This window comes from Thermobia domestica, chromosome 18 (assembly GCF_964235325.1).
Source record: "Thermobia domestica chromosome 18, izTheDome1.hap1.1, whole genome shotgun sequence".
Lineage (NCBI taxonomy): Eukaryota > Metazoa > Arthropoda > Insecta > Zygentoma > Lepismatidae > Thermobia > Thermobia domestica.
Window position 1 is genome coordinate 117,072 of NC_137471.1, and position 27,890 is coordinate 144,961.

The 27,890-nt window shown below is 33.2% G+C and overlaps 1 protein-coding gene across 1 annotated transcript in view; it reads left to right on the forward strand.

The window, feature by feature from the left end:
• The first annotated feature begins 493 nt into the window (after window positions 1–493).
• The window catches only part of LOC145674770 (uncharacterized), a 41,970-nt gene continuing 14,573 nt past the window's right edge, over window positions 494–27,890 (forward strand). The window contains exons 1-3 of the mRNA XM_081744962.1: window positions 494–710; window positions 8,268–8,435; window positions 9,059–9,238. Of these exons, the coding sequence (XP_081601088.1) occupies window positions 666–710; window positions 8,268–8,435; window positions 9,059–9,238 (393 nt within the window). The 5' untranslated portion in view covers window positions 494–665. The remainder of the gene's footprint in view (window positions 711–8,267; window positions 8,436–9,058; window positions 9,239–27,890) is intronic.

The following is a 27,890-nucleotide window of genomic DNA, read 5'->3' on the forward strand; positions in this document are numbered from 1 at the left end:
ACTCCAGCTAAATTATTTCAAATTAGGAAAAAGGATACTTATCACTATAGGCACCCATAATCACCTATTATTTGAATGTAGCTATTTACAAAACCAAAGACTTGTCTTTCAAAAATTAAATCGTTATCTTGGAATGAGTCCATTTTCTTACAAATATATCATGGCAACTTATAATGGGAAAGCAATTGAAGCATGATACAATTCATTCTCCTTAATGGTATAAACTTATAAAAAAATTCGTCTAGTTATAAGAAGGAATATATAAAAAAAAAAAAAAAAAACTTGTTATATTAAATGTTTATTAACAAGACAACCCGGTATTGAGCAAGAAATTCTGAAGAAGATGACTAAATGTGTTACCCGAAATATTTCTTCACCTGAAGAAGATTGAAACCTAAGTAGAAACAATTAATTCAGATTACCTAACACACTTAGCACTTATAGCCTATTAAGACTACATTTAAGTCGGAGGCACTTTAAAAAGCACTGTTAATAGTGAAGAAAAAAGAAAGAAGGAAATGATGTGAAACCTCAATTGAGGTTGAAGTGAAAAGAAGGAAATCTGAATTAGAAAATGTCAAAATTATGGTGTAGTATTTAAATATTTATCTAAATTACTTAAGATTTCATTTATTTCATCAAATTTCGATATTATACCACTGAATATGGCTTATAATTACTGTTTGTTGATACTTAATTGTGTTTATGTTGTAAGTATCATTAGTAAGTGCTTTTCTCTCATATACTTTTGTTTTGTGTTTTGAATACAGTCTATTAAGTAACAAAAATGTGGAGTTTGAGTTTAAAGATACCACAAAAATTAATTACTTAATAAATAAATGCTTTTACTAATTATTTCTTCATCCTTTTGCAAAAATGTGGCACGGGTGTCATGACATTACCGGTATTAGGCACAGGTGAAGTTAATGGAAGCTACCAAAAACATTACTATAAATGGTGCTATCCTGTTTTAGGTATGCCAGGGGTGCCCACAAGGGGGGGCTATGACGCAAACTGCGTCATTGAAATATTTGGGGGGGGTTAAAATCTATATAAATATGTTTGATGAGGGGGGGTAAAATTAATCGAAAAGAAGATTTTTTCATGGAATAACACCTACGGATAGACAATTGGGGGGGGGTGCGTCATAGACATAAGGGGGGGGGGCACCACTGGGTATGCATAGATTTGTAAGATTTGACTAAGGAATATACTACTTCATTTCGCAATACCAATGCATAAATACTAATGAAACTATACCGGGATCTTACCTCTAACACGTATAATAAGGAGAAATATGTAATGCAAAACGTATGCTCTGCACCACACAGCAAACCACAATAAAGCCATTATGAACTCAAGGCATTGTGCAAAGTGACGATATGTAACCATAGAGGTGTCCGAAATTTAGGCAAAAGTGCACTTTGAGCAGAACATTCATAGGAACTTATTACGAACCTAACTTAACAGTACCTAATCTAAATTAACCGAACCTTTCTTACTACGTATAAATAGCATTGATTTTATTTCTTCTTCAATGCCATACCCTGTGACAAAATCACCTGTCCTGCTCAAAGTGCACTCTTATCCAAATTTGTGCCAAAAGTAATACATGTATTCTTACGCGATATAAAGTTTTTTTTAAATATATATATATATATAACTATCGTCGCTTACGTGTACACCCACCATCGATGACACTTCAGCTGCCTACGGACGTACTCTGCTGCGCTCCTGTTCTGACTCGGTTAGATAGCATTCGTGCATTTTAGTGGCTTATTAGCACAAGTTTATTAGTGCATTTCGTACCGTCGTTTTTATAGAATATATTCATACGTTGTATTTATACCAACAACTGGTAAGCCCTCCTCCAGTGAGAAACACTTAGTAAGACTGAGTGAATTTACTGATGAAAGAAATGAATATTTTATTAATGTAAGTATGTGTACCTAAATAGGGCAAAAACTTAAAATAGTGTTTCCTTTTTAAAAAATATAACCTGATACCTTACAAACTCTTATTCTATTAGTTTAACTTCAGGTATTTATGTTTTGTGACCTTATGCATTAGCAAGGTTACAAGGGATGGTTTTACTATTATAATGGGATTCCAAACCATATCCAAGAAGACTTGAATTTGGTGAATATAGAGGGTGCACAGACCGTCATGCCAGTGATCTCAACCCGTGAGCGAAGTCTCATTTCTAACAGCGTGGAATTTCTGACAAATGTTTTCGGAAAAAAAAAATTCGTCGAAATTGGCAACATATAAATCTGATTTCTCATATGTAAAAAATCCACGCCAAGAATCCGGATTTGGCCATTTCAAATATAAACATACGATGCACCAATTAACTTGATGCATCTTGTAAAGTAACAGATATAAAATGCTGAAATTTCCTACCATGCAAATATGGATAGGAAGATTTTTTTACATGCTCTGCAATACAATCAGATTAACAATGTTGCCAACTCAACATAAAGTTGTACTTTTTCAAATAATATCAATTCAAATTATATATTTTAAATCTTACATGTAAAATGAAATTTAAAGTATCACACTTGTCGCTTGATCTCTGTATTTAAGAGAACACTCATCAACTTTCATAACAATTAAGAATGTACATAATCATAATAGTTGAAATAAGAATCAATCAGCGATTAGCAATATATCAAAAATGTATAACATAGTGGTGTTAAGTTTCATAATATAAGATCTATTGAAATAAAATACGAAGAAAATATGAAAAGGTCAAAATCATTTCTATCATAAAATTCTTATTATATGATTGAGGAATACATAAATCTCATAAATAGGTAATTTTACTTTGTTTTACTTGAGTTATTATTATTATTATTATTATTATTATTATTATTATTATTATTATTATTATTATTATTATTATTATTATTATTATTATTATTTTCTTTTGGGGTATGTTTAGTTGAAGGGATCCAGAAGTAGTAAAAAAATAGAATATTTAGAGGAGAAATAAGTTGAAGTAAGGGAATTATAGTTGATTTCTGTGTCATTTAAGAATAGAATCGTAATACATGTTGTAGGAATGAGAAATGCAAAATGCTGTAGAGTCTATATGTACTTACCAGAACAGTACATAAGGGAATATGTAGGCTATACAAATATGCAAGTAGTTAGCCCTAACCTGAAGTAATCAAACATAACTTAATCTAAACTAAATTAACGTAATATTAACAGAAATAAGCGAATTCTTTTCATTTTTTCGAAAATATCGCTGGACCCCTTTAAGTAAATATAGGCCTTCCTTTTGTACAAACGACGCATGTTACTCTTACCTAAGGTTATTCCTCATATCTATAAGTTTATATAAAAAAATAAATTTAATTGAATATGTATTCTTGCAAACTAAGGACCTTGCAGTTTGACGAAACTGAAAAAGAAAAGTTTTGAAGGGTTATGTGATAGAATGCGATGAGTACGTTAATACGACGTATCTCTAGACAGTAGAAACAAAGTTACAAGGAATTTTTAAAAGTTGACTCTTTTCATAGAAACTTTATTTCAAAAAGTTACTGAAGTAAGTATCACATCAAATTACGTAAATGGTTTTTGCAAATACATTAAAACTATACTGCTGTTTACAGCAATTTGATATATCAAATCACTCCGCAGATATAAAGTAAATGGTAAAATTTGGTATATTGATTAAAATAACGTATTTGTGGAAATTTATAAAAATTGTGACTTATTTTGCTGTCATAATGTTACAGCAATATTTTTGGTAGCACAACTACAATAAGTTCTCTGAATTACATAATTTTAAGCAGTGTTGCAAACTTTATTAATGTTTACCGTATCTTTAGAACGAATGGAGATATTAAATGTTTGTTGTGAATGGCATTATAAAAGTCAAATTTTCAGTCCCTTGTAACTGTTCTTATTCATTCGAAGTCCATCATATCATCATGATAATATCAGTTCTAAAGTACTTTGGAAGTACACTACTCTGTCCGTCTCGCTTGCGTTACTAATCCTGTAGAGGCGTACAAAATATATGTTTGTAATATTGTAGCGTTCTTTTGTTTGCAACACGTAATAATCAATGTAACTTTGTAAGTTTTCATTTAACATGTATAGTATATTTAAAATCTATATAAATAAAAGTGAAAGTGACTATGTACATGAATTAATAAATCTTGAACCATCTGACGGGTATCAATCAAATTTTCAATATAAATGAGATTCGGGCCTAGGATACTTTTTATCACTTTCCTTTAACGGTGCAACTCAGGGGAGGGGAAGGAAGGAAGATATATGAAAATGATCGAAAATGACCGATATTAGTGTCCAATCCATAGTTTTCGGGGTCGCTGAGATGAACAGTGACACTTCCGATGCCATTTAAATCCAAATGCATCCCTCGCAAACTTGGGGAGGGGGATTGGGGAGATATATATATAAAAATGATCGATATGAGAGCGCTTCAGAAATAGTAAAAACTGACTGACTAATGGAACATATTACTAATTTTCCTTATTTTAACTCAGCGAAGAGGGTAATTGATTCTAGTATCTAATAACTTTACGTAGTAACATTTAAAACAAAACTTTATGTTGGGTTGGCAACACAACCTTGTGATATCACAGATTATGTCAAACAATATTCCGCTGCTGATATTTACAAGGTACAAAATTACAGCGTCTTTTGGCTATTAGTTTGAAAGTTACAAAAGTATATCAAGAAAACTGGTACACACATACATACATATAAATATATCAGGAAAGTTCATGCTACCGAGGAAGTAGTTTGTGAAGTGTGTGATAGTCAAAAATTACAAGCAAAGGAGCAAAACTTGTACTCTGGTGTTTAAAGAATGAAATAAAGAAAAAATAACGAACAAATAAACGAAGGAAGGAAAATAAAATATCAAACAAGAAAGAATCAATTTCCAGAACTTTCCACACAAAATGTGAGGAGAATGAAGTTTTATATATTATTAGTCTCGGTACGAGAGGCGTGATTAAGAAATGAAATCTTTGAGTTTTACATCCCACGGTTATGCCGGTTAGGCTAAAGGAGACGGTGATTATGAGAAATGAATGAAATGGTGGAATGAAGAAAGTGGAAGGAAACGGGAGAATCCCGAGAAAACCCACGCACAGGTGTTTGTCCACCACAAAGTTCACTTGGCGAGGCATGATTAAGAGAGTGCATTTCTGAGAACAAAATATATTTTTCTCAGTTAACGAAATATTTATTTATAAATTATTGTGTATATACGTCGAAGATAGAATAATTTCGTTTTCATTTTTTATTATTATTATTATCTTGTAACGTGAGAAATTTAAATACAAAACGGGACATTCAGACCAGGCGTGCCAACCATACGATTATTTATGGTGAATATGATAATTTAAACCTTAATGCTATATACGATAATACTCTTGCAATAATAGGTGAATAATTTTAGAACACACACTATTTTGCAGTTTCTGAATGTGCAAATAAACTGTAGATGTGCATTAAGTAACTATACAACACACACATAGAGGTTTTTAACAGTGCCAAAATAAATCAATGATTATTTGAGAATTGACAAGTGACAACTCTGCATCCATTCTTTAAATTCGATGACGTTTACGAGGGGGTGGAAATATTGTTGTTCAGACTAGTGTTAATAAGGATTTTTTAAAAATTGGTGAGGACAGTGAAAAGCTATTTGGAGTTCGAAAGTAAAGATTACTGAATAAATTTATTACTAGCAGTATTATACTTATTTCTACAATTATCATCTACGTAACGAATATACGATAATGTTTGTAATATACGATATCTTTAAAGAGGAAACTCGATAAATTTGTTCTTTCAGGTTGGCAACTCTGATTTTGATCCTAGAGATGAAATCTTATAACTTTTCAGGTTGACAACGTTGGTATCACTGCATCATCCAAGATCAACCTTACAGTATATGCTGTTCATAACCAATTACATTTGTATATCTGAAGTAAAACCAAATTCCGTTGATTTTTTTTAACGTGCTATGAATATGCCCTTTAGGATAAAGGAGACTGCTGATTAATGAAAATGAATTATTCACCCACCGGAAATTGAACCCGAGACTGTGTGCACCAAAGACGCACGCGCTATCAACTAGACACGCGGGTAAAGCCAAGTTTCAGATGTCCAAAGAAAGTTAACGCATTTCATTATTTTTTCTGGCTAAGGCTAACATACATTCTATTTAAATGTAGCTATTTGCCAAATGTACAAAGAATATATGGTCAAAAAATTTTGGTAAGAATAAAGGAACAACATGATAATTTGTTAATCTGATTTTTGTGAGTTCTGATTGGCTGAGGTGTTTTTTCTTTGGAAAGAAACAAAAAAATAATCAAATATATCTGCTTTTAACAAACAAATTAAATTGAATAAACAAATTTGGCCAAACAAACAAACATTTGGTGCATGATGATTTGATCAAATGGGTTGTAATAAATACCACTTTTGCATATATATATATATATATATATATATATATATATATATATATATATATATATATATATATAAAATTCATTATTTTTGTGATTTACAGTGTGAGTGGGAATTAACTCCTTATTAAAAGTTGTTTATAATATTCAACATTTAATCGATATTAATATTTAATGTTTAACCAATTTTCATGAAATACAATAGTAGAGTTCTTTACAATAGTAGAGTTTATTATGTGATATCTCATTTATTTCATTGCAGGTGTCACTGGCAGACCATGGTCTAACGTCTAATCATGCGTCAGCGGGCTCAGCTGGCATTCAGTACGATAAGGCAGTCCGTGATACAAGTACAGAGATTGTGGCGAAGTATGAAAGAACTTCGTGCCTTGATAGGTCAAGGATCGTAATAAATTGGCATTCAAAGCAAATGGACACAGGTTCTGTAGCAGATATTAGAAGACGCAATCACCCCTTAATATCCAGGACGGAAGAAAATGTCTGCTCGAAGTCTTCGGAAATCATCAAAACATTCATCTCGCGAAAGTGGTTTAATCCAACACATAATCCAAACTGTTCTGAAAGAAGAGTTTAATTTTCATGGAAACCACATTGATACCAGAAATTATCTCTAGAATACTGTAATCATCGCTTGGAGAGATCATACCTGTTTGGTATGAAGATTAATCCAATCTTTTCGGTAATATTCTGTGGTCAGAGGAAACCATGTTTCACGTTGAGGAGTTTGTTAACTAGCACAATTGTTGTTATTAGGCTTAAGATCCAAGGGCGGTAATTGAAAAAAGTCATTATTGCCCGAAGGTCACAGTGTGGTGCGACACCACGAAAGTTATGGGTCCATACATCATGTGGAACACAAAGAAAGCAGAATGATACCTTACTATGCTTGGAGATTATCTTAAGGGTATTGTATCCAAGTGGAACAATTACGATGACCTCATCTTCATGCAAGATGGGGTCCAGCCTCATTTCGCACTTCCTATCCGTGTATGGCTCAACACCTATTTTCCAGGACGCTGGTTGGGATGTCGTAGTCCCCTCGAACGGCCAGCTGAAAGTCCTGACCTAACGTCCTGCGACTTCTTCCTCTGGGAATGGACGAAAGAGGAACTTCACCGTACAAAACCAAAAAATCTTGAAGAATTGGAGGAGCGAATTCGCTAAGTTCTTGCAAGTAGATGCTGGCTTATCTGCAGAAATCTGTCACAAACACCTCTAATCGTTTACGAAAACTGATGGATAATGATGGTGCTTATGTGGAATTTTAGCAATACATAACAATTTTACTATGCTTTTTATTTCATGAAAATTGATCAAGTATTAGAGAAGTTTTAAACAATTTTCAATGAGGAGTTAATTCTCGCTGATCCTGTAGTAATGCGCTTTGGGTCTGTTATAAGTAGAAGCTAGTAATATAATTCTTGGGATTAAATTTACATTACATTCCTCATTCGTCTTCGTACGCATCGAAAACTAGAATCGGTTTAGAAACAGTTTGCGCTAGATAGCGTTGTTCTGTATTTAAAGATAAAACATGCTCGGTGCTGTTGTGCAGAAAACACCCACCAACCGTGTGCTAAATGATCGTGGTAGTATTGCATCTGATCTACGTCACAACAATGCGAAACAGAAACGAGAATCACGTCCATAGGAAACAGGCTCGCTATCAAAAGTGTGTGCGCGAATAAAGGAAGAGTTCTTTGCGTAACGATATCAATTGGGGTGAGTAGTGTTAACTCCATTTTAGTAACATTTTTTATATATTTTTTTTTACAGGTACTGGGATTTTCACTTGGACTTACAGGAACTTATTTCTTATCAAGCATCAATATCTTTGAATTTGTCCCGTCACAGTTGTTTATAACTATAGGAGGTACTGTTGTTGTAACTGGTTTGATTGGGTATTGGTGGACATTGACATCATCTCCGCGACTTCTGATAGTAGTAAGTAGACACGTTATTCATAATTTCAAACTACAGTGCTTGTATTTTGTAAGGAATTTTTCATATAGTATTTCAATATTAAAGTTAAGAAAACACGAATAGTTTATATCTTGTAAGGAATTTATGGTATTTTTTCCAAAACCAAAATTCATAAAATACAAATAGCCACTACTTTTTTTAATTTTAAAAAGATATTTGGTTGAGTCTGCAACACTAAACTCCAGGGAACGGGGTGAATTAAGAGTCTGAAATACTAAAAATAATACAAAATTTACCATTTTTCTTTTGCTTGTTTATTCATAAGTGAAAGGAGATAATGAAATGCAACTTACCACAATCATAGATAATGTTATTCTACAACAGAAAATATGAACCGGAAGAATTTTCATTGTTACCATCGATATATATTACAGTATTGCCAGAATAGCATTTCCTCCAAAATCTAAATTAAGGCAGCAACTAGAGGAACGAACTCAACTGCATTTGATTACGTATCATATTGTCTTGGAATCCTGTGAACTACTTTTAAAATAACATTATTATTTTTAATAACTGTATATTAAAACTATTTTGTTTATTACAAACTAAATACGTATATTGTAAATTTTGTTTACTTTTTACAGTATGCTATGGCTCTTAAACTCCTTGTGCTGTTAGAATTAGTTACTTGTTGCGTTGCTGTGTCGGAAGGAATTGTTTTCAAAGTCAGGTTGAAGGATCAGGTAAAACAGTCTCTTAAAACTTTATCTAACATACAGAACGCATCTACTAACTCTTCACGCTGTAGTCTACTTCAAACTCTTGTAAGTATAGTTTTCTGTTACTTTGTAAATTCATTGTTAAAACATTTCGTAGATAAGTACTAATTTAATTTCCTAGTAATAGAATACAAAGAGTTACAGCAGCCATGTTGCATTCGCTTGAAAGATGTAGTTAGTATATCTTTATCTTCCTTCGTCGTTGTTTCTAGCATTCTAGAATGGAGTTCGTTACTCTTAATTCAAGAATGATAAATCAACACCGAAAATTCCTATAGTCACCCTAAAATTAATCCAAACTCATGCCCACTAGGTAAAAATAAAGAAAAATACATTAACGATGTTGTACACCAATGCCACTTTTATTTTTAGTCTATTAAGTGGGGAATAATCTTTCTGTTTTCAACCGAGTTAAAAAAAAAAAAAAAAGAATGAGGTTTTCAATTCAGCCATTTTATATACTGTATATGTTCTGGATATCTTTACGCATAACTTCGATATAGGTGCACAAATTTTGATTTTTTTGTTTGTTCGTTTGAAGGATTAAACATTCTCGATGGTCCCCTATAAAATTCTTTAGAATCTGATGATAATATTTGAAGTTAGATTATGAATGCTTAATTACGGCAAAATAACATGCTCATAGGCAATCACACATTTTTAAAGCATATTATGGTTGCATAACAGGGTTGTACTGTAAAGTTTCGGAACACTTTCATAGTACACCATACTGTTTCTATTGCTTGTAACATTTTAAACTAGTGAGTTGTGTGTGTAAGGTCAATTAATTTTCAAAAAAGTTCTTTTAATTATCTTTGAAATAATCTGAAACTTCAATTATGTCATTTTACTGACTTCTTTAAGTTTAGTTAAATATCCCTTACGCGTTTTCGAAACGAATTATGTATAAATTTGGTACTACTTAAATTAAATCAGTAGTTCTCAATCTAATTTCTATCACGACCCCCATTTTATCACATCCTCTTGGCAGCGAACTCCTTATAATTTCTTGTCTATAATAAGCTTGTGTAGGATTTTTAATATACCTATTGCGGAGATCTCACGATATCCATCTATTTCTATAATAATAAAATCCCTTTCTTGTATATAGTGGATATAGTAACAAATTGATTAAATTGAAGCAAATTGATTAAAACCAAATTTGGCCAGTTCATTCATATTACAAATATCAAATCCGATCCGTCATATTGTTCCAAAATGGAGGCCGTTGAAAATTTTAAAACTCATAACTTCCTTAATTTTGGATCATTTCCGTTTGAAATTTTGAAAACTTCATAACTTCCTTAGTTTTGGATCATATCTAGAGATGCAAGGGCTCGAAAAAAAAAACGGCTTTTTTGGAAAAAAACTCGGTTTTTTCTGCTTCGCTTTTTTGCTTGGGAAATGTTGGGCTTTTTTCAAAATTCTGCTTTAAATTGATAAAACAGACTTTGTTTCGCTTCTCTATAACACAAAAAATCATTTAATTAGTGGTTGATGCTGATAATAATATAAAATCTCGAAAATAAACTATGAATTTCGAAAAGATTTTTCAAACAATTTTTCTTCAACATATTTACATTATGAATTCCACAGGATTAACCAATGTATATAATAAGAATTTTTTAACCTCCTATATACAAAAGTAAGCAGAGTTGGCAAGAACCATGGTTGTTTTTGAAAATGCCAAAAACACGTTTTTTGGGGGATGTTTAAACAAGGCTTCTTTGGTTTAAACCAGGCTTTTTTGATTTAGATTTTTTGCTTTATGTATTTATATTACATATTCACAGAAATAAGTTTATTTCGCCTTGGTGTTATTATGTAACAGCGGGGTTATGCCGGAAGAACTCCCATAAGCTTAAAGAAGTCCGGTCAATAAATTTCTTAAATTCAGAATCTCCCGCCCTAGCCATCGGGAAAATCCCGTCATTACTTGAAATGTAAGACAATAACGGGAAAATCCTGTTATTGCTTTTCATGTAAAATTTAAAGGTCAACGTATCATAATCAGTACGCTAAAACTGAGGTATTAAATTACAAATTTAGTATGTAGATATCATTGATAGTCCAATCCAAGCTAATGTTGGAAGCTACGTAGGCAATCGATAAATTTTGCCAATTTCTATCAATATACATAAACAATCTTGGCTTCTTTATAAAGCAACAGGCATTTAGGCATGCAGAAATATACAATTTGTTTGTTTTATATGTTTAGGCTTAACATTCTTACGAAATACCGAGGTTATCAAGGAGAAGACTTTCGCTTAAACTGACATCCGAACCGCTACTTGGTTTACGCATGAAAGAAGGGTTGTGGTTCGAACATTGAACATGGGACATGGGACACCTTGATTAAACATGGGACATGGGACACCTTGATTAAAAGGTGAAATGGAAATAAAACTATTGCAGGTGGTTTAATATCTGGAAACGTCACCATGAAGTTCACACGATTCGCATTTTTCATTCTTTTTATTTTTTGGTTTAAATCAGTTATTAAAAGAAAGTTGGTGTAAACCAGCCAACCCTAAAAGTAAACACTTCTTTTAAAAGAATACACAAATAACTAGCAAAATAGTATGTAGTATTTTTACTTCAAAATATTCCATACCCTCTTTTTGAAACAAAATAAAATTAAAATAAAACATAAAAGAAATACTTAGATTTATATGATACACTTAAAGGCTGCACATCTAGAGCTTTTGGTTCTGTATATTCTTGAAATTCTACAGTTAAGTTTTATATAACCACCATCACGGTTTACCCAATCCTCATGTTTTCTGAATTTTTTACAAGAGGGATTCAACATACCAAACTCCTCCCCCCCCCCCAAAAAAAAGGACTACGAAATATATTTAAGTTAAGCTAAATACAACTGCACAACAAACATGACTGAGTGATTAGCTTTTGCACTTCTATCGGGAAGTCCGGGATTCAACCATTCTGACAAAGCTTTTCTTCATTCCATCTGTGAATGTAGAAATAGTGCGTGTACTGTGAGTTGGCCGACTTCCTTTGTTATTGTTTTTAAATCGTTATTATTACTAATTACCAGCAGTGACGGTTTTGCGAAGGTTAGGGGGGGGCGCGGTCTTTCGGACTGAAGCCCGTTCCCCAAAGTTACGGAATGTCTGCAACAAACGAAATATCTATTAGTTATGCCTTTACTCATAAACTTTAAGCTCCCGCCAAATAAAAATTACGAATGTTTAGAAAAACTAAACATTAGTAAGAAAAACCCTTCCCAAAATACTTTTCTAAATCCGCCACTGATTCTCAGTATAAAATGATTTTTAAGGTTGTATCCGGAAGATTATTGCTAAACATATAAACGAAACGAAATATTAGTTATGCCTGTACTCATAAACTTCAAGCACTTCCCAAATAAAATTAGGACTTTTTAGGAAACGAAACAATCAGAAAAACCCCTCCTACAGTACTTTTCTAAATCCGCTACTGATTATTTGTATAAATTGGTATTCAAGGTTGTGTCCGGAAAATTATTGCTAAATCACTTCACAGCTACAATATAACAGAAATGTGGAAGTACGGTTTGACGGATATATTGAAAAACGTACGCTTTGACGGATAAATAGAAAAACGGGCAAGTTTAACTTTTGCGCTAGAAGCTAGAATACTAAAAGCTCTTAGAAATGAAACACGGATGTCAGACTAGAGAAGAAAAAAAGGTCGATAACTCAAAAGTTAAAATGAAGTTAAATAGCCTCTAAAATTGCCCTCAAATACTACATTCTTCATGTTAGCTTTAATTCGTAAAACATGTGCTCCATCCATCTTGATGGTGAATTTCAGAGCGAAATATCGCATTCAGGTCATGGAATTTTCATCTAACTATAGAATATACTATAAGAAAGCTATTTAGATAGAAAAATCATTAAAATGAAAAAAGCCAAAATTTCCAAAATTCTCGTTTTTTTTCCAAAAAAGCCGGCTTTTTATGTGAAGAAAACCATCGATTCAAAAAAGCCGGCTTTTTTGCATCTCTAATCATATCATAAAAAATAAGGTGATTTCTAATTTTTGTTGAAAAAAACGTGGATAGTTGTTAAAAAGTTGTTGAGTATTTTAATTTTCGAGAGACCACCACATTGAGTTACCTTATATTGTTGTGAATTTGTTACATTGTTATGTATGTGTTCAGTATCACCAAAAGCCAGTAGCGCCTAATATTAGTGTTGCAGCGTTGCGCAACGACCAAAATATTTCAAGAAAAAATATTATCAGCAATGGTAATAAAGAACACAAAAAATACTTTCTAATACTCCGATATATACTTTAAATAACAAATTTTTTACTTCTGTAACTGTCCGTTCCGTTAATCCGTTTTAAAAAGCGAAAAATAATCAGTCACAGAGTCTCTAATTTATATTGCGTTGCAGCAAGCATACAACGACCAGATTCCTTCAGCGCGGCAATTGGAGCAAATGTTAAGTCTCCTTTCCCCCATCTCAGAAGTTAAAGGATCTGGTCGTTGCAGTGCTTCTGCAACACAGCACGGTTTCCAGTGAAGAAGAAGCTTTTTCGCGTTGAATAAGATTTCTGAATTTTATTTCTCTACCAATTAACAAATTGAATTTGTTTTTATGCATTCATATTTTTAAATTACAGTACTTATACTGAAGCAAATCAATATAATGACAATTTTAAAAAAAATGTGATTGCAGAATTACAAAATAAGAAAGAAAATATGTAGTAAAGCAGAAAACAAATGAAAGTAGACCCGCATTAGAAGTAAATTCTAAGCTTATATAGATAATGAAGGCTTCTTGTACAGTAATTTGTGAACCAAATATTAATAAGTCAATATGTAGAATCCACCTCCACCCCCTCTCTGTGAATAGTATTTTAGTATATACATATTTCTTTTATAAAATAAGTATATTTTATACTCTTGATAATTTCCACATAAGACTGTATGATGGGGAACGCCACATTGAATTTGGGACTAGTTAGCAATGCTCAGGGGTGCAGCCATAAGGAGAATCCACCAGGTCAGGACCTCCAAAAAAATTAGAAACTTGACTAACATTGGTAGACTTTTCTAACGAACTACACTTGTTTCACAGAGAAATGATTGATATAAGTAGTAAGAATGTAAGGCGTCTGCGCCATAAGGCTTCTGCGCCACTGACCCTGTACCCACTTTCTCGGTCCCGCCTGAAGCAGACAACGAATTTCCCAGTGCCGCCTGACACACTATGCCGGAAGACACAGGGAGGATACGAGAAATCGAGCATCGTGAACCGTTAACCCACGGTCTTTTACGACCTCCATTTTAGGGGTGAATTTGTTCCCTTTTATGAGCACTTTTTAGGGGATGTACTCGTTCTCTTTTACGAGCACATTTTAAGGGGTGAACTCGTTCCCTTTTATGAGCATATTTTCCCAACCCCTACGAACACATAACAGAACATCAGACTACGTAACATAACAAGGGTGTACTCGTTCTCTTTTACGACCTCCATTTTAGGGGGTGAACTCATTCCCTTTTATGAGCATATTTTTCAACCCCTATTTTAACATAGGAGATAACACATAAGATTACGAACACATAAAAGAGAAGATAACACATAACACTACGTAACACACAGCATAGCAGATAACATATAAGATTACGAACACATAACATAGCAAGGGTGTACTCGTTCCCTTTTCCAACCCCTATTCTGAACATAGCAGATAACACATAGAAGAGCAGATAACACATAGCACTATAAGAGCAGAAGACTACATAACATAGCAGGCCTCCATTTTAGGGGTGAACTCGTTACCTTTTTCAACCCCTATTTTAACATAACAGAAATGACATAAGAATACGTAACTCATTCCAACCCTTATTTTAACATAACGAGCAAAGATTACAATCGAATACCCACGGTCTACATATAATCATTTTAGAGGGTGTATTCATTCATTCTCTTTGATGACCATTTTTTCCACCCCTAATTGAAATTACATAGCAGAGAAGATAATACATAAGATTCGTTCCCTTTTATGAGCACTTTTTAGGGGGTGTACTCGTTCCCTTTTATGATTACTTTTTCAACCCCTATTTGAACATTTTAACATAGCAGAAATGACACAAGCATGTCCCCAAACTACTGACCATCGTGAACAAAGGTCAAACTCAAAAACAAAACAGCATATCGAGGTGCTGTTTCCACATTTAGTAATTGGTCATCAACTAGTACAAGTTCCAAAATAATGACCATCGAGGTCAAAGGTCAAAACTCAAAAATGGATTCACATATTGAGGTGCTGTTTCCAAATCTAGTAACTGGTCATCAGGTACCACAAGTTCCAAAATTAGTGGTGATTGAGGTCAAAGGTCAACATACTTAAAACCTAATATCTCGAAAACGGAGCCACATACTCAGGTGCTGTTTCCACATTGAGTAATAGGTCATCAGGTACCACAAGTTCCAAAATAGTGGCCATCGAGGTCAAAGGTCAACATACTTAAAACCAAATAACTCTTAAATGGATCCACATATCGAGGAGCTGTTTCCACATTTAGCAATTGGTCATCAAAAAAGTACTGACCATCAAGATCAAAAAATTAAAACTCGAAAACAGAGCCACATTTAGCAATAGGTCATCAGGTACTACATGTCCCATAATTAGTGGTCATCGAGGTCAAAGGCCAAAATACTTAAAACCAAATAACTCTTAAATGGATCCACATATTGAGATGCTGTTTCCAAATCTAGTAACTGGTCATCAACTACTACAAGTTCCAAAATAGTGGCCATCGAGGTCAAAGGTCACAGTACTTAAAACCTAATTACTCGAAAATGGATCCACGTATCGAGATGCTGTTTCCACATTTAGCAATTGGTCATCAGGTACTACAAGTTCCAAAATAATGACCATCGAGGTCAAAGGTCAACATACTTAAAACCTAATATCTCGAAAACGAAGCAACATATTGAGGTGCTGTTTCCAAATCTAGTAACTGGTCATCAACTACTACAAGTTCCAAAATTAGTCGCCATCGAGGTCAAAGGTCAACATACTTAAAACCTAATAACACGAAAACTGAGCCACATATTGAGATGCTGTTTCCACATTTAGTAATTGGTCATCAGGTACTACAAGTTCCAAAATAATGATCGTCGAGGTCAAAGGTCAACATACTTAAAACCTAATAACACGAAAACTGAGCCACATATTGAGATGCTGTTTCCACATTTAGTAATTGGTCATCAACTAGTACAAGTTCCAAAATAATGACCATCGAGGTCAAAGGTCAAAACTCGAAAATGGATCCACATATTGAGGTGCTGTTTCCAAATCTAGTAACTGGTCATCAGGTACCACAAGTTCCAAAATTAGTGGTGATTGAGGTCAAAGGTCAACATAATTAAAACCTAATATCTCGAAAACGGAGCCACATACTCAGGTGCTGTTTCCACATTGAGTAATAGGTCATCATGTACCACAAGTTCCAAAATAGTGGCCATCGAGTAAACGGAGCAACGGATAAATTTTGTACAAAGCAGAAAAAGTGAAGGAGGAATAAATTTGAGTGGCCTATTCAATTTTGTACCAAGGAGAAATGTCATTTTAACTAGCTGAGAACTATATGTCTTCTTGTACTAATTAAACAAACGAAGGAATATTGTACCAATGAGAAATGTCATTTTTACTAGGCCATGTTCTAATATTTAAACAAAACGAAGGGGTGAATTTGAGTGACCTATTCAATTTTGCACCAACGGGAAATAATTGCGTATTTTAAACAAACAATCGGATAAATTTAACCGGCTCAGAAGTTCAATACTATTTTGTACTCTTGAGTGAGCTTTCCAATTTTGTAGCAAGAAGGACCATTTTTTTTAAACTAACTCAGAATTTCATTTCATTTTTGTAATACTCAGTTTTGTACGAACTAGAAACATTTGATTGGATTATTTCCTTATGTACCAACTGGAAAAAGTGAAGGGCCATTATTCAAATAAACGAAGGAATAGCAGAAAAAAAAGAAGTGAAGTATGAATAAAATTTAGGTGGACTATTTTCTTTTGTACCAACTGGAAAAGAGAAGAAGAGCTACTTTAACTAGCTCATTATGTACTGTTTAAAGAGACGAAAATTGACTCAGAATTTATGTAAGAATAATTTCGATGTTCTACTTTTTATACCAACGAGAAAAAAATGAACTAGCTGAATATTTAAATATACGAAAGAATAAATTTAAGTGACCTATTCAATTTTGTACCAATGAGAAATGGCATTTTTAACTGGTTCAGAATTTTACTACTCAAATAAACAATGGAATATTGTACCATTTTGGAGTATTCAAATTTGTGTCAACTTCAACAAACAAAAGGAAAAAGCAAAAAAGGATCATTTTAACTAGTCTAATAAACGAAGGCATAAATATGAGTGAGCTATTTAATTTTGTAGCTGAGTATTTTAACGAAAGAACAAAATTGTACTAACCAGAAAAAACCGAAGAAGACACACTTTAACTAACTGAGAATTTCTGTACCTTTTTGTACTATTTAAACAAACGATGGAATAAATTTGAGTGGCCTGTTTTTTTTGTACTAACCAGAAAAAGCGAAGAAGGTCCAATTTAGCTAACAGTGTACTATTTAAACAAACGAAGGTCTCTTGAGTGAGATTTCCAATTTTGTAGCAAGGACTATTTCCTAACTAACTCAGAATTTCATTTTATTTTGTAATACTCAAATTTGGATGGAGTGTTTAGTTTTGTTCGAACCAGAAAAATTTGATTGGATTATTTTCTTAGGTACCAACTGGAAAAGTGTAGGGCCATTATTCAAATAAGCGAAGGAATACCAGAAAAAAAAAATAAGTGAAGAATGAATAAAATTCAGGTGGATTATTTTCTTTTGTACCAACTGGAAAAGAGAAGAAGAGCTACATTAACTAGCTCATTATGTACTGTTTAAACAAACGAAAATTGACCATTATGTAACTTTTGAAATACTGAAATATTCTATTTTTGTATCAATCAGAAAAACCCGAAGAAGGATAATTTTAACAAGTTGATAATTTCGATGTTCTACTTTTTATACCAACGAGAAAAAAAATGAACTAGCTGAATATACGAAAGAATAAATTTAAGTGACCTATTCAATTTTGTACCCATGAGAAATGGCTCAGCAAAAGGCGAAGAAGGACTATTTTAAACAATGGAGTATTTAGTTTTGCACCATTTTGGAGTATTCAAATAAACAAAGGAATTATAATTTATGTCAACTCTAAAATCAATTAAACGAAGTAATGCATTTGAAAAACCGAAGTTGAGTATTTTATAGCATTTTGTATTATTTCAACAAACAAAGGAATAAGCAAAAAAAAAAGGATCATTTTATATCATTTTAAACTAGTCTAATAAACGAAGGCATAAATATGAGTGAGCTATTTAATTTTGTAGCTGAGTATTTTAACGAAAGAACAAAATTGTACTAACCAGAAAAAACCGAAGAAGACCCATTTTAACTAACTGAGAATTTCTGTACCTTTTGTACTATTTAAACAAACGATGGGATAAATTTGAGTGACCTGTTTTTTGTACTAACCAGGAAAATCGAAGAAGGTACCTTTGTACTAGCCCAATGAACGAAAGAGCAAATTTGGGTGTTCTATTTCTTTTTTTACCAACGAGAACCATTTTTAACTGGCTTAGAATTTTATACCTTTTTGAAAAATTTGTATCAAATCGAAAAAAGCAAGGAAATACCATTTTTAAATAGCTCAGCATGTTATAACTTTTTGTGTTTTTGGTCTACCCAATTTCTTGACCATATTGTACTATTTAAACAAACAAAGGAATAAATTGGTGTGACCTATTCACTTTTGTTACAAGCAGAAAAAGGAAAGAATAAATTTCGGTGACCTAATCAGTTTTGTACTAAGCAGAAAAAAGCGAAGAAAGTAAAATTTAAATAGCTCAGTATTTATAACGAAGGAATAAATTTGGGTGTTCTACAGAAGAAAACGGGGAAGGGCCATTTTATTTAATTTTGTAGTACTCAAAATATACAAAGATATAAATTTGTGTGACCCATTCAGTTTTGTACTAAGCAGAAAATATGTTGGTTTTTGTGCTCTACAAATAAACAGAGGAAAAGCAAAGAGAGACCTTTTTATGTGTCTTTTGTAACGAAGAAACAATCCTGCTGCGAGTAGATCAATATGGCATTATTGCGACTTTCATTTTCGAATACATACGGATTAAGCCACTATGGCAAAAAATCCATATTGGAGTATACCTTTTATACAACAAAACAAGCTTCTTAGCCCCACTCCAGAAATTAGAAAACAAATTCTTTCTTCTACGGTCTTCGGCAGCAAGATTCGATTCTCTCGATCTTCTGCTTTATCCGGCAACTCCAATAAGCATCTGTAAATATTCTTTGATGTGTAAAATTGGATCCACTCATCAGTATAGTGGTTAAAGATAATTGCTTCCCATCTCGCAATACCCTGTAAACGCTTGTCTGAACAATGAAGAAAATAATTTATATAGTTGTAAATTTTAATGGAAGAATTACCTGTATTCTATCTAAGACAATCTACACCCACGGAATCATCGTTATTACAAATAGTGTTAATAGGCATGTTTGTAGATGTTCTGAAATTTTTCTATTGGCACATCCTAGTACTTCTTAATTATATCTTCCAAATACTGTACACCTCTTGCCCATTTAATTTAGCCTTAAATCTGAGAAATCATTATTGCTAGTAGACTACAATACACCTTTAAAACCTACTCTCATTCGAAAAATAAACTGCACTATTACAGACTATTATAAGTGCAGTATCGAAGTCTACTCCAACTAAGCATAAGGAGAAAGTAGAATTTTTTTTGTCATAATGGATTATTCTGTATGTATAGCTTTATTGTGAGAAAAACCATTTGTTATTCTTTTTTCACCAAGTTTCCAAATACCGCGAGGTCCAACAGATAGGTATCAGGAGATACCGCAAAAAGGCCAGTTTTACCACATCGTGTAAAGCAACCAAGTAAATCTGCAATCTGGATACTTGGCCTGAACTCGCACACATGATTCCAAAACTTTAATAACTCATCCAAAGTGTCCTGCGTTCCCCCATAGCGAAAGAAAGCTGTCACAGTATAACTATTACCCTTAGTTTTCATGGCAAAAAAGGTAGCTGATTGGAAAAGAGAACTGTGTGCAGTTAAACGAGTAACCAACGACAAAAAGTCTATCTTAATATCTACATGCGATAAATGCTTAACAAATTCTATCATATACCATTTTTTATAGCGACTATTAAACAAATATCTATCCATCAAATAATTGTCTACCACATCGTTATAGTGGGCATTGTGCTCAACAAAACATGGCTGTATACCATTATCCAATCGAAAATATCTAACTGTAGACCTAGAATAAGCGGGATGACCATTACGTTGTACCACAGGGAAATGAAAAACTTCGGCCATTGTAATGCACACAACCAAGTATGTGTTAAAGGTTTTAGTCGTTAATACAAAATAAAGAAGCCAACAAAACTAAATATTCTACACCTTCTCGGTGGTACTAAATAGTACAAAATACTTAAATTGATAGAATGGTACAACACTAAATTCCCAGCTGGTACAAAATAAAATATTCCATTCAAATTTTTTTTTCGGTACAAAACTAAATTCCGTACATATGCCACTCAAATTCATTTATTCCTCCTTTTGACCTCTAAAATAATAATAATAATGATTTAAAATTTAATTTTCCATTTTTTTCACTCTCTCCTTATCTCTACTTAATTAAAAACTTTCGTTTCTACTAATACTGTATTTACCCATATGGAACTGTCTCAAAATTATCTATTCGTTTTCTTTTACTAGATGTGGATAATTTCCAAGTAAAGTTGCCGGATAAAGCAGAAGATCGAGAGAATCGAATCTTGCTGCCGAAGACCGTAGAAGAAAGAATTTGTTTTCTAATTTCTGGAGTGGGGCTAAGAAGCTTGTTTTGTTGTATAAAAGGTATACTCCAATATGGATTTTTTGCCATAGTGGCTTAATCCGTATGTATTCGAAAATGAAAGTCGCAATAATGCCATATTGATCTACTCGCAGCAGGATTGTTTCTTCGTTACAAAAGACACATAAAAAGGTCTCTCTTTGCTTTTCCTCTGTTTATTTGTAGAGCACAAAAACCAACATATTTTCTGCTTAGTACAAAACTGAATGGGTCACACAAATTTATATCTTTGTATATTTTGAGTACTACAAAATTAAATAAAATGGCCCTTCCCCGTTTTCTTCTGTAGAACACCCAAATTTATTCCTTCGTTATAAATACTGAGCTATTTAAATTTTACTTTCTTCGCTTTTTTCTGCTTGGTACAAAACTGATTAGGTCACCGAAATTTATTCTTTCCTTTTTCTGCTTGTAACAAAAGTGAATAGGTCACACCAATTTATTCCTTTGTTTGTTTAAATAGTACAATATGGTCAAGAAATTGGGTAGACCAAAAACACAAAAAGTTATAACATGCTGAGCTATTTAAAAATGGTATTTCCTTGCTTTTTTCGATTTGATACAAATTTTTCAAAAAGGTATAAAATTCTAAGCCAGTTAAAAATGGTTCTCGTTGGTAAAAAAAGAAATAGAACACCCAAATTTGCTCTTTCGTTCATTGGGCTAGTACAAAGGTACCTTCTTCGATTTTCCTGGTTAGTACAAAAAACAGGTCACTCAAATTTATCCCATCGTTTGTTTAAATAGTACAAAAGGTACAGAAATTCTCAGTTAGTTAAAATGGGTCTTCTTCGGTTTTTTCTGGTTAGTACAATTTTGTTCTTTCGTTAAAATACTCAGCTACAAAATTAAATAGCTCACTCATATTTATGCCTTCGTTTATTAGACTAGTTTAAAATGATATAAAATGATCCTTTTTTTTTGCTTATTCCTTTGTTTGTTGAAATAATACAAAATGCTATAAAATACTCAACTTCGGTTTTTCAAATGCATTACTTCGTTTAATTGATTTTAGAGTTGACATAAATTATAATTCCTTTGTTTATTTGAATACTCCAAAATGGTGCAAAACTAAATACTCCATTGTTTAAAATAGTCCTTCTTCGCCTTTTGCTGAGCCATTTCTCATGGGTACAAAATTGAATAGGTCACTTAAATTTATTCTTTCGTATATTCAGCTAGTTCATTTTTTTTCTCGTTGGTATAAAAAGTAGAACATCGAAATTATCAACTTGTTAAAATTATCCTTCTTCGGGTTTTTCTGATTGATACAAAAATAGAATATTTCAGTATTTCAAAAGTTACATAATGGTCAATTTTCGTTTGTTTAAACAGTACATAATGAGCTAGTTAATGTAGCTCTTCTTCTCTTTTCCAGTTGGTACAAAAGAAAATAATCCACCTGAATTTTATTCATTCTTCACTTATTTTTTTTTCTGGTATTCCTTCGCTTATTTGAATAATGGCCCTACACTTTTCCAGTTGGTACCTAAGAAAATAATCCAATCAATTTTTTCTGGTTCGAACAAAACTAAACACTCCATCCAAATTTGAGTATTACAAAATAAAATGAAATTCTGAGTTAGTTAGGAAATAGTCCTTGCTACAAAATTGGAAATCTCACTCAAGAGACCTTCGTTTGTTTAAATAGTACACTGTTAGCTAAATTGGACCTTCTTCGCTTTTTCTGGTTAGTACAAAAAAAACAGGCCACTCAAATTTATTCCATCGTTTGTTTAAATAGTACAAAAAGGTACAGAAATTCTCAGTTAGTTAAAGTGTGTCTTCTTCGGTTTTTTCTGGTTAGTACAATTTTGTTCTTTCGTTAAAATACTCAGCTACAAAATTAAATAGCTCACTCATATTTATGCCTTCGTTTATTAGACTAGTTAAAATGATCCTTTTTTGCTTTTTCCTTTTGTTTGTTGAAGTTGACACAAATTTGAATACTCCAAAATGGTACAATATTCCATTGTTTATTTGAATAGTAAAATTCTGAACCAGTTAAAAATGCCATTTCTCATTGGTACAAAATTGAATAAGTCACTTAAATTTATTCTTTCGTATATTTAAATATTCAGCTAGTTCATTTTTTTCTCGTTGGTATGAAAAGTAGAACATCGAAATTATTCTTACATAAATTCTGAGTCAATTTTCGTTTCTTTAAACAGTACATAATGAGATAGTTAAAGTAGCTCTTCTTCTCTTTTCCAGTTGGTACAAAAGAAAATAGTCCACCTAAATTTTATTCATACTTCACTTCTTTTTTTTCTGCTATTCCTTCGTTTATTTGAATAATGGCCCTTCACTTTTTCCAGTTGGTACATAAGGAAATAATCCAATCAAATGTTTCTAGTTCGTACAAAACTGAGTATTACAAAAATGAAATGAAATTCTGAGTTAGTTTTAAAAAAATGGTCCTTCTTGCTACAAAATTGGAAAGCTCACTCAAGAGTACAAAATAGTATTGAACTTCTGAGCCGGTTAAATTTATCCGATTGTTTGTTTAAAATACGCAATTATTTCTCGTTGGTGCAAAATTGAATAGGTCACTCAAATTCACCCCTTCGTTTTGTTTAAATATTAGAACATGGCCTAGAAAAAATGACATTTCTCATTGGTACAATATTCCTTCGTTTGTTTAATTAGTACAAGAAGACATATAGTTCTCAGCTAGTTAAAATGACATTTCTCCTTGGTACAAAATTGAATAGGCCACTCAAATTTATTCCTCCTTCACTTTTTCTGCTTTGTACAAAATTTATCCGTTGCTCCGTTTACTCGATGGCCACTATTTTGGAACTTGTGGTACATGATGACCTATTACTCAATGTGGAAACAGCACCTGAGTATGTGGCTCCGTTTTCGAGATATTAGGTTTTAAGTATGTTGACCTTTGACCTCAATCACCACTAATTTTGGAACTTGTGGTACCTGATGACCAGTTACTAGATTTGGAAACAGCACCTCAACATGTGGATCCATTTTCGAGTTTTGACCTTTGACCTCGATGGTCATTATTTTGGAACTTGTACTAGTTGATGACCAATTACTAAATGTGGAAACAGCATCTCAATATGTGGCTCAGTTTTCGTGTTATTAGGTTTTAAGTATGTTGACCTTTGACCTCGACGATCATTATTTTGGAACTTGTAGTACCTGATGACCAATTACTAAATGTGGAAACAGCATCTCAATATGTGGCTCAGTTTTCGTGTTATTAGGTTTTAAGTATGTTGGCCTTTGACCTCGATGGCGACTAATTTTGGAACTTGTAGTAGTTGATGACCAGTTACTAGATTTGGAAACAGCACCTCAATATGTTGCTTCGTTTTCGAGATATTAGGTTTTAAGTATGTTGACCTTTGACCTCGATGGTCATTATTTTGGAACTTGTAGTACCTGATGACCAATTGCTAAATGTGGAAACAGCATCTCGATACGTGGATCCATTTTCGAGTAATTAGGTTTTAAGTACTGTGACCTTTGACCTCGATGGCCACTATTTTGGAACTTGTAGTAGTTGATGACCAGTTACTAGATTTGGAAACAGCATCTCAATATGTGGATCCATTTAAGAGTTATTTGGTTTTAAGTATTTTGGCCTTTGACCTCGATGACCACTAATTTTGGGACATGTAGTACCTGATGACCTATTGCTAAATGTGGCTCTGTTTTCGAGTTTTAATTTTTGACCTTGATGGTCAGTACTTTTTTGATGACCAATTGCTAAATGTGAAAACAGCTCCTCGATATGTGGATCCATTTAAGAGTTATTTGGTTTTAAGTATGTTGACCTTTGACCTCCATGGCCACTATTTTGGAACTTGTGGTACCTGATGACCTATTACTCAATGTGGAAACAGCACCTGAGTATGTGGCTCCGTTTTCGAGATATTAGGTTTTAAGTATGTTGACCTTTGACCTCAATCACCACTAATTTTGGAACTTGTGGTACCTGATGACCAGTTACTAAATTTGGAAACAGCACCTCAATATGTGGATCCATTTTCGAGTTTTGACCTTTGACCTCGATGGTCATTATTTTGGAACTTGTACTAGTTGATGACCAATTACTAAATGTGGAAACAGCACCTCGATATGCTGTTTTGTTTTTGAGTTTGACATTTGTTCACGATGGTCAGTAGTTTGGGGACATGCTTGTGTCATTTCTGCTATGTTAAAATGTTCAAATAGGGGTTGAAAAAGTAATCATAAAAGGGAACGAGTACACCCCCTAAAAAGTGCTCATAAAAGGGAACGAATCTTATGTATTATCTTCTCTGCTATGTAATTTCAATTAGGGGTGGAAAAAATGGTCATCAAAGAGAATGAATGAATACACCCTCTAAAATGATTATATGTAGACCGTGGGTATTCGATTGTAATCTTTGCTCGTTATGTTAAAATAAGGGTTGGAATGAGTTACGTATTCTTATGTCATTTCTGTTATGTTAAAATAGGGGTTGAAAAAGGTAACGAGTTCACCCCTAAAATGGAGGCCTGCTATGTTATGTAGTCTTCTGCTCTTATAGTGCTATGTGTTATCTGCTCTTCTATGTGTTATCTGCTATGTTCAGAATAGGGGTTGGAAAAGGGAACGAGTACACCCTTGCTATGTTATGTGTTCGTAATCTTATATGTTATCTGCTATGCTGTGTGTTACGTAGTGTTATGTGTTATCTTCTCTTTTATGTGTTCGTAATCTTATGTGTTATCTCCTATGTTAAAATAGGGGTTGAAAAATATGCTCATAAAAGGGAATGAGTTCACCCCCTAAAATGGAGGTCGTAAAAGAGAACGAGTACACCCTTGTTATGTTACGTAGTCTGATGTTCTGTTATGTGTTCGTAGGGGTTGGGAAAATATGCTCATAAAAGGGAACGAGTTCACCCCTTAAAATGTGCTCGTAAAAGAGAACGAGTACACCCCCTAAAAGGGAACAAATTCACCCCTAAAATGGAGGTCGTAAAAGACCGTGGGTTGACGGTTCACGATGCTCGATTTCTCGTATCCTCCCTGTGTCTTCCGGCATAGTGTGTCAGGCGGCACTGGGAAATTCGTTGTCTGCTTCAGGCGGGACCGAGAAAGTGGGTACAGGGTCAGTGGCGCAGAAGCCTTATGGCGCAGACGCCTTACATTCTTACTACTGATGTAGGCTAAATATTTTATTTTATACCTCATCATGTACTCTTTCTTTTCTTATAAAAAAATCATTCTATCATTTTTAAAAAAAAATAGGTGATAGTAATTAAGAATTACATATCGTCTTTTCGGGTGCAGTATAAGACAGGTTCGATATTACGTAGACGTATTGGACATCCCTGAAATACTTTGGACCCCTCCCAGCTAACATTTCTGGGTGTAGAACTGGCAGTGCTGTTTGTTTTGACGTTCTTTGATTTATGGTTTCTCTTACATGCTGATTCTACATCTGGTGGGTTTCGAGGATTCCTTTCCAGAACATATGATATTGATAAGCATTGTTTCGCCTCATGTGGAAGTATATTGTGTTCATCGTGCATTGCGTAACAACCAAGGCGGATGATTTGGAATGTAGTTTTCTCTTTTACGCACATGTGTGTGTTAACGTATGAATATGTGGCATTCGCAATTCATATACCAGGACTTCTTTTGTATCAACTGTTTTGGTTTTTAGTTATTAGATTTAATTTTATTGTGTGTGCTTTACTTCTTAAATAACCTACAAATTCTGAATGAATTAAATACCATGACTTCTGTAAATAACTTACAAAAAAAAAATGACTAGCTTTCAGCTGAGGAAAAACTTGCAATTAAGTCTTAGACAAAACAAGCAAAGGGCAATTCAGGAAAGTGTTCGAAAAAAATCCGGTTTAAATTTACAGGACATCTTATGGCAGTAATGTTGTTTGCACTAGATATATTTGCACAATTTCTTTTAAATTTTCCTAGATAAACTGTGAATAAAGTGTGTTCAATGTACATTTTTTATAACACTAACTTCTGCCTCGAACTCTTTTCAGTCTACGCTGAAGAGGAATTCGGAGCTGAGTTTGAAAAAACATTTAGTGAATCTACAAAGCTTCTGAAATTAATATTAACTGTACCTATGGCGTCAGCAAAAGAAGAAAGGTTTTTTTCCACATCAAAAAGAATTGTCACTTTCAAGGAATTGAATGTCCCAAGAAAGGTTATCACCATTGGTTATGCTTTCCATCGAAAAAGACCTGACAATAAAAATACAAGAGCTCAACCAGGCAGATTAAGCAGATTTGCTCCGATCAAAGAGAGGAGAATGAACTTACTAATTAAATAAGATGATTAGCCTAATCAGATAAAATGTTCTGCATTTTTTTATTTTTTAAAAACATAATTTTATTTAATGTAACATGTCACATAGCATTTGCATCTAAAGTTATGCTGATTAGTCAATGAGTCCACTTCATATTTTCTGTCTCCGATCGTTCGTGCTGCAACACCCAAAACCACAATCCACCAGCCGCCACTGCCAAAAGTTGTTAAAAACAACTTGTTTACATTTAAAATTTAGGAAATAAAACCCTAAACCAAAAATATACCTTGATTGTGGCCAGCTTGCTGGAAAACAGACTATTCGCTCACAGACATACGTGTACAATTCTGCAAAGAACAACAAAGGATCCTAAACAAAAGAAATCCCTTTTATTGCCGACAGCTATTTCGGA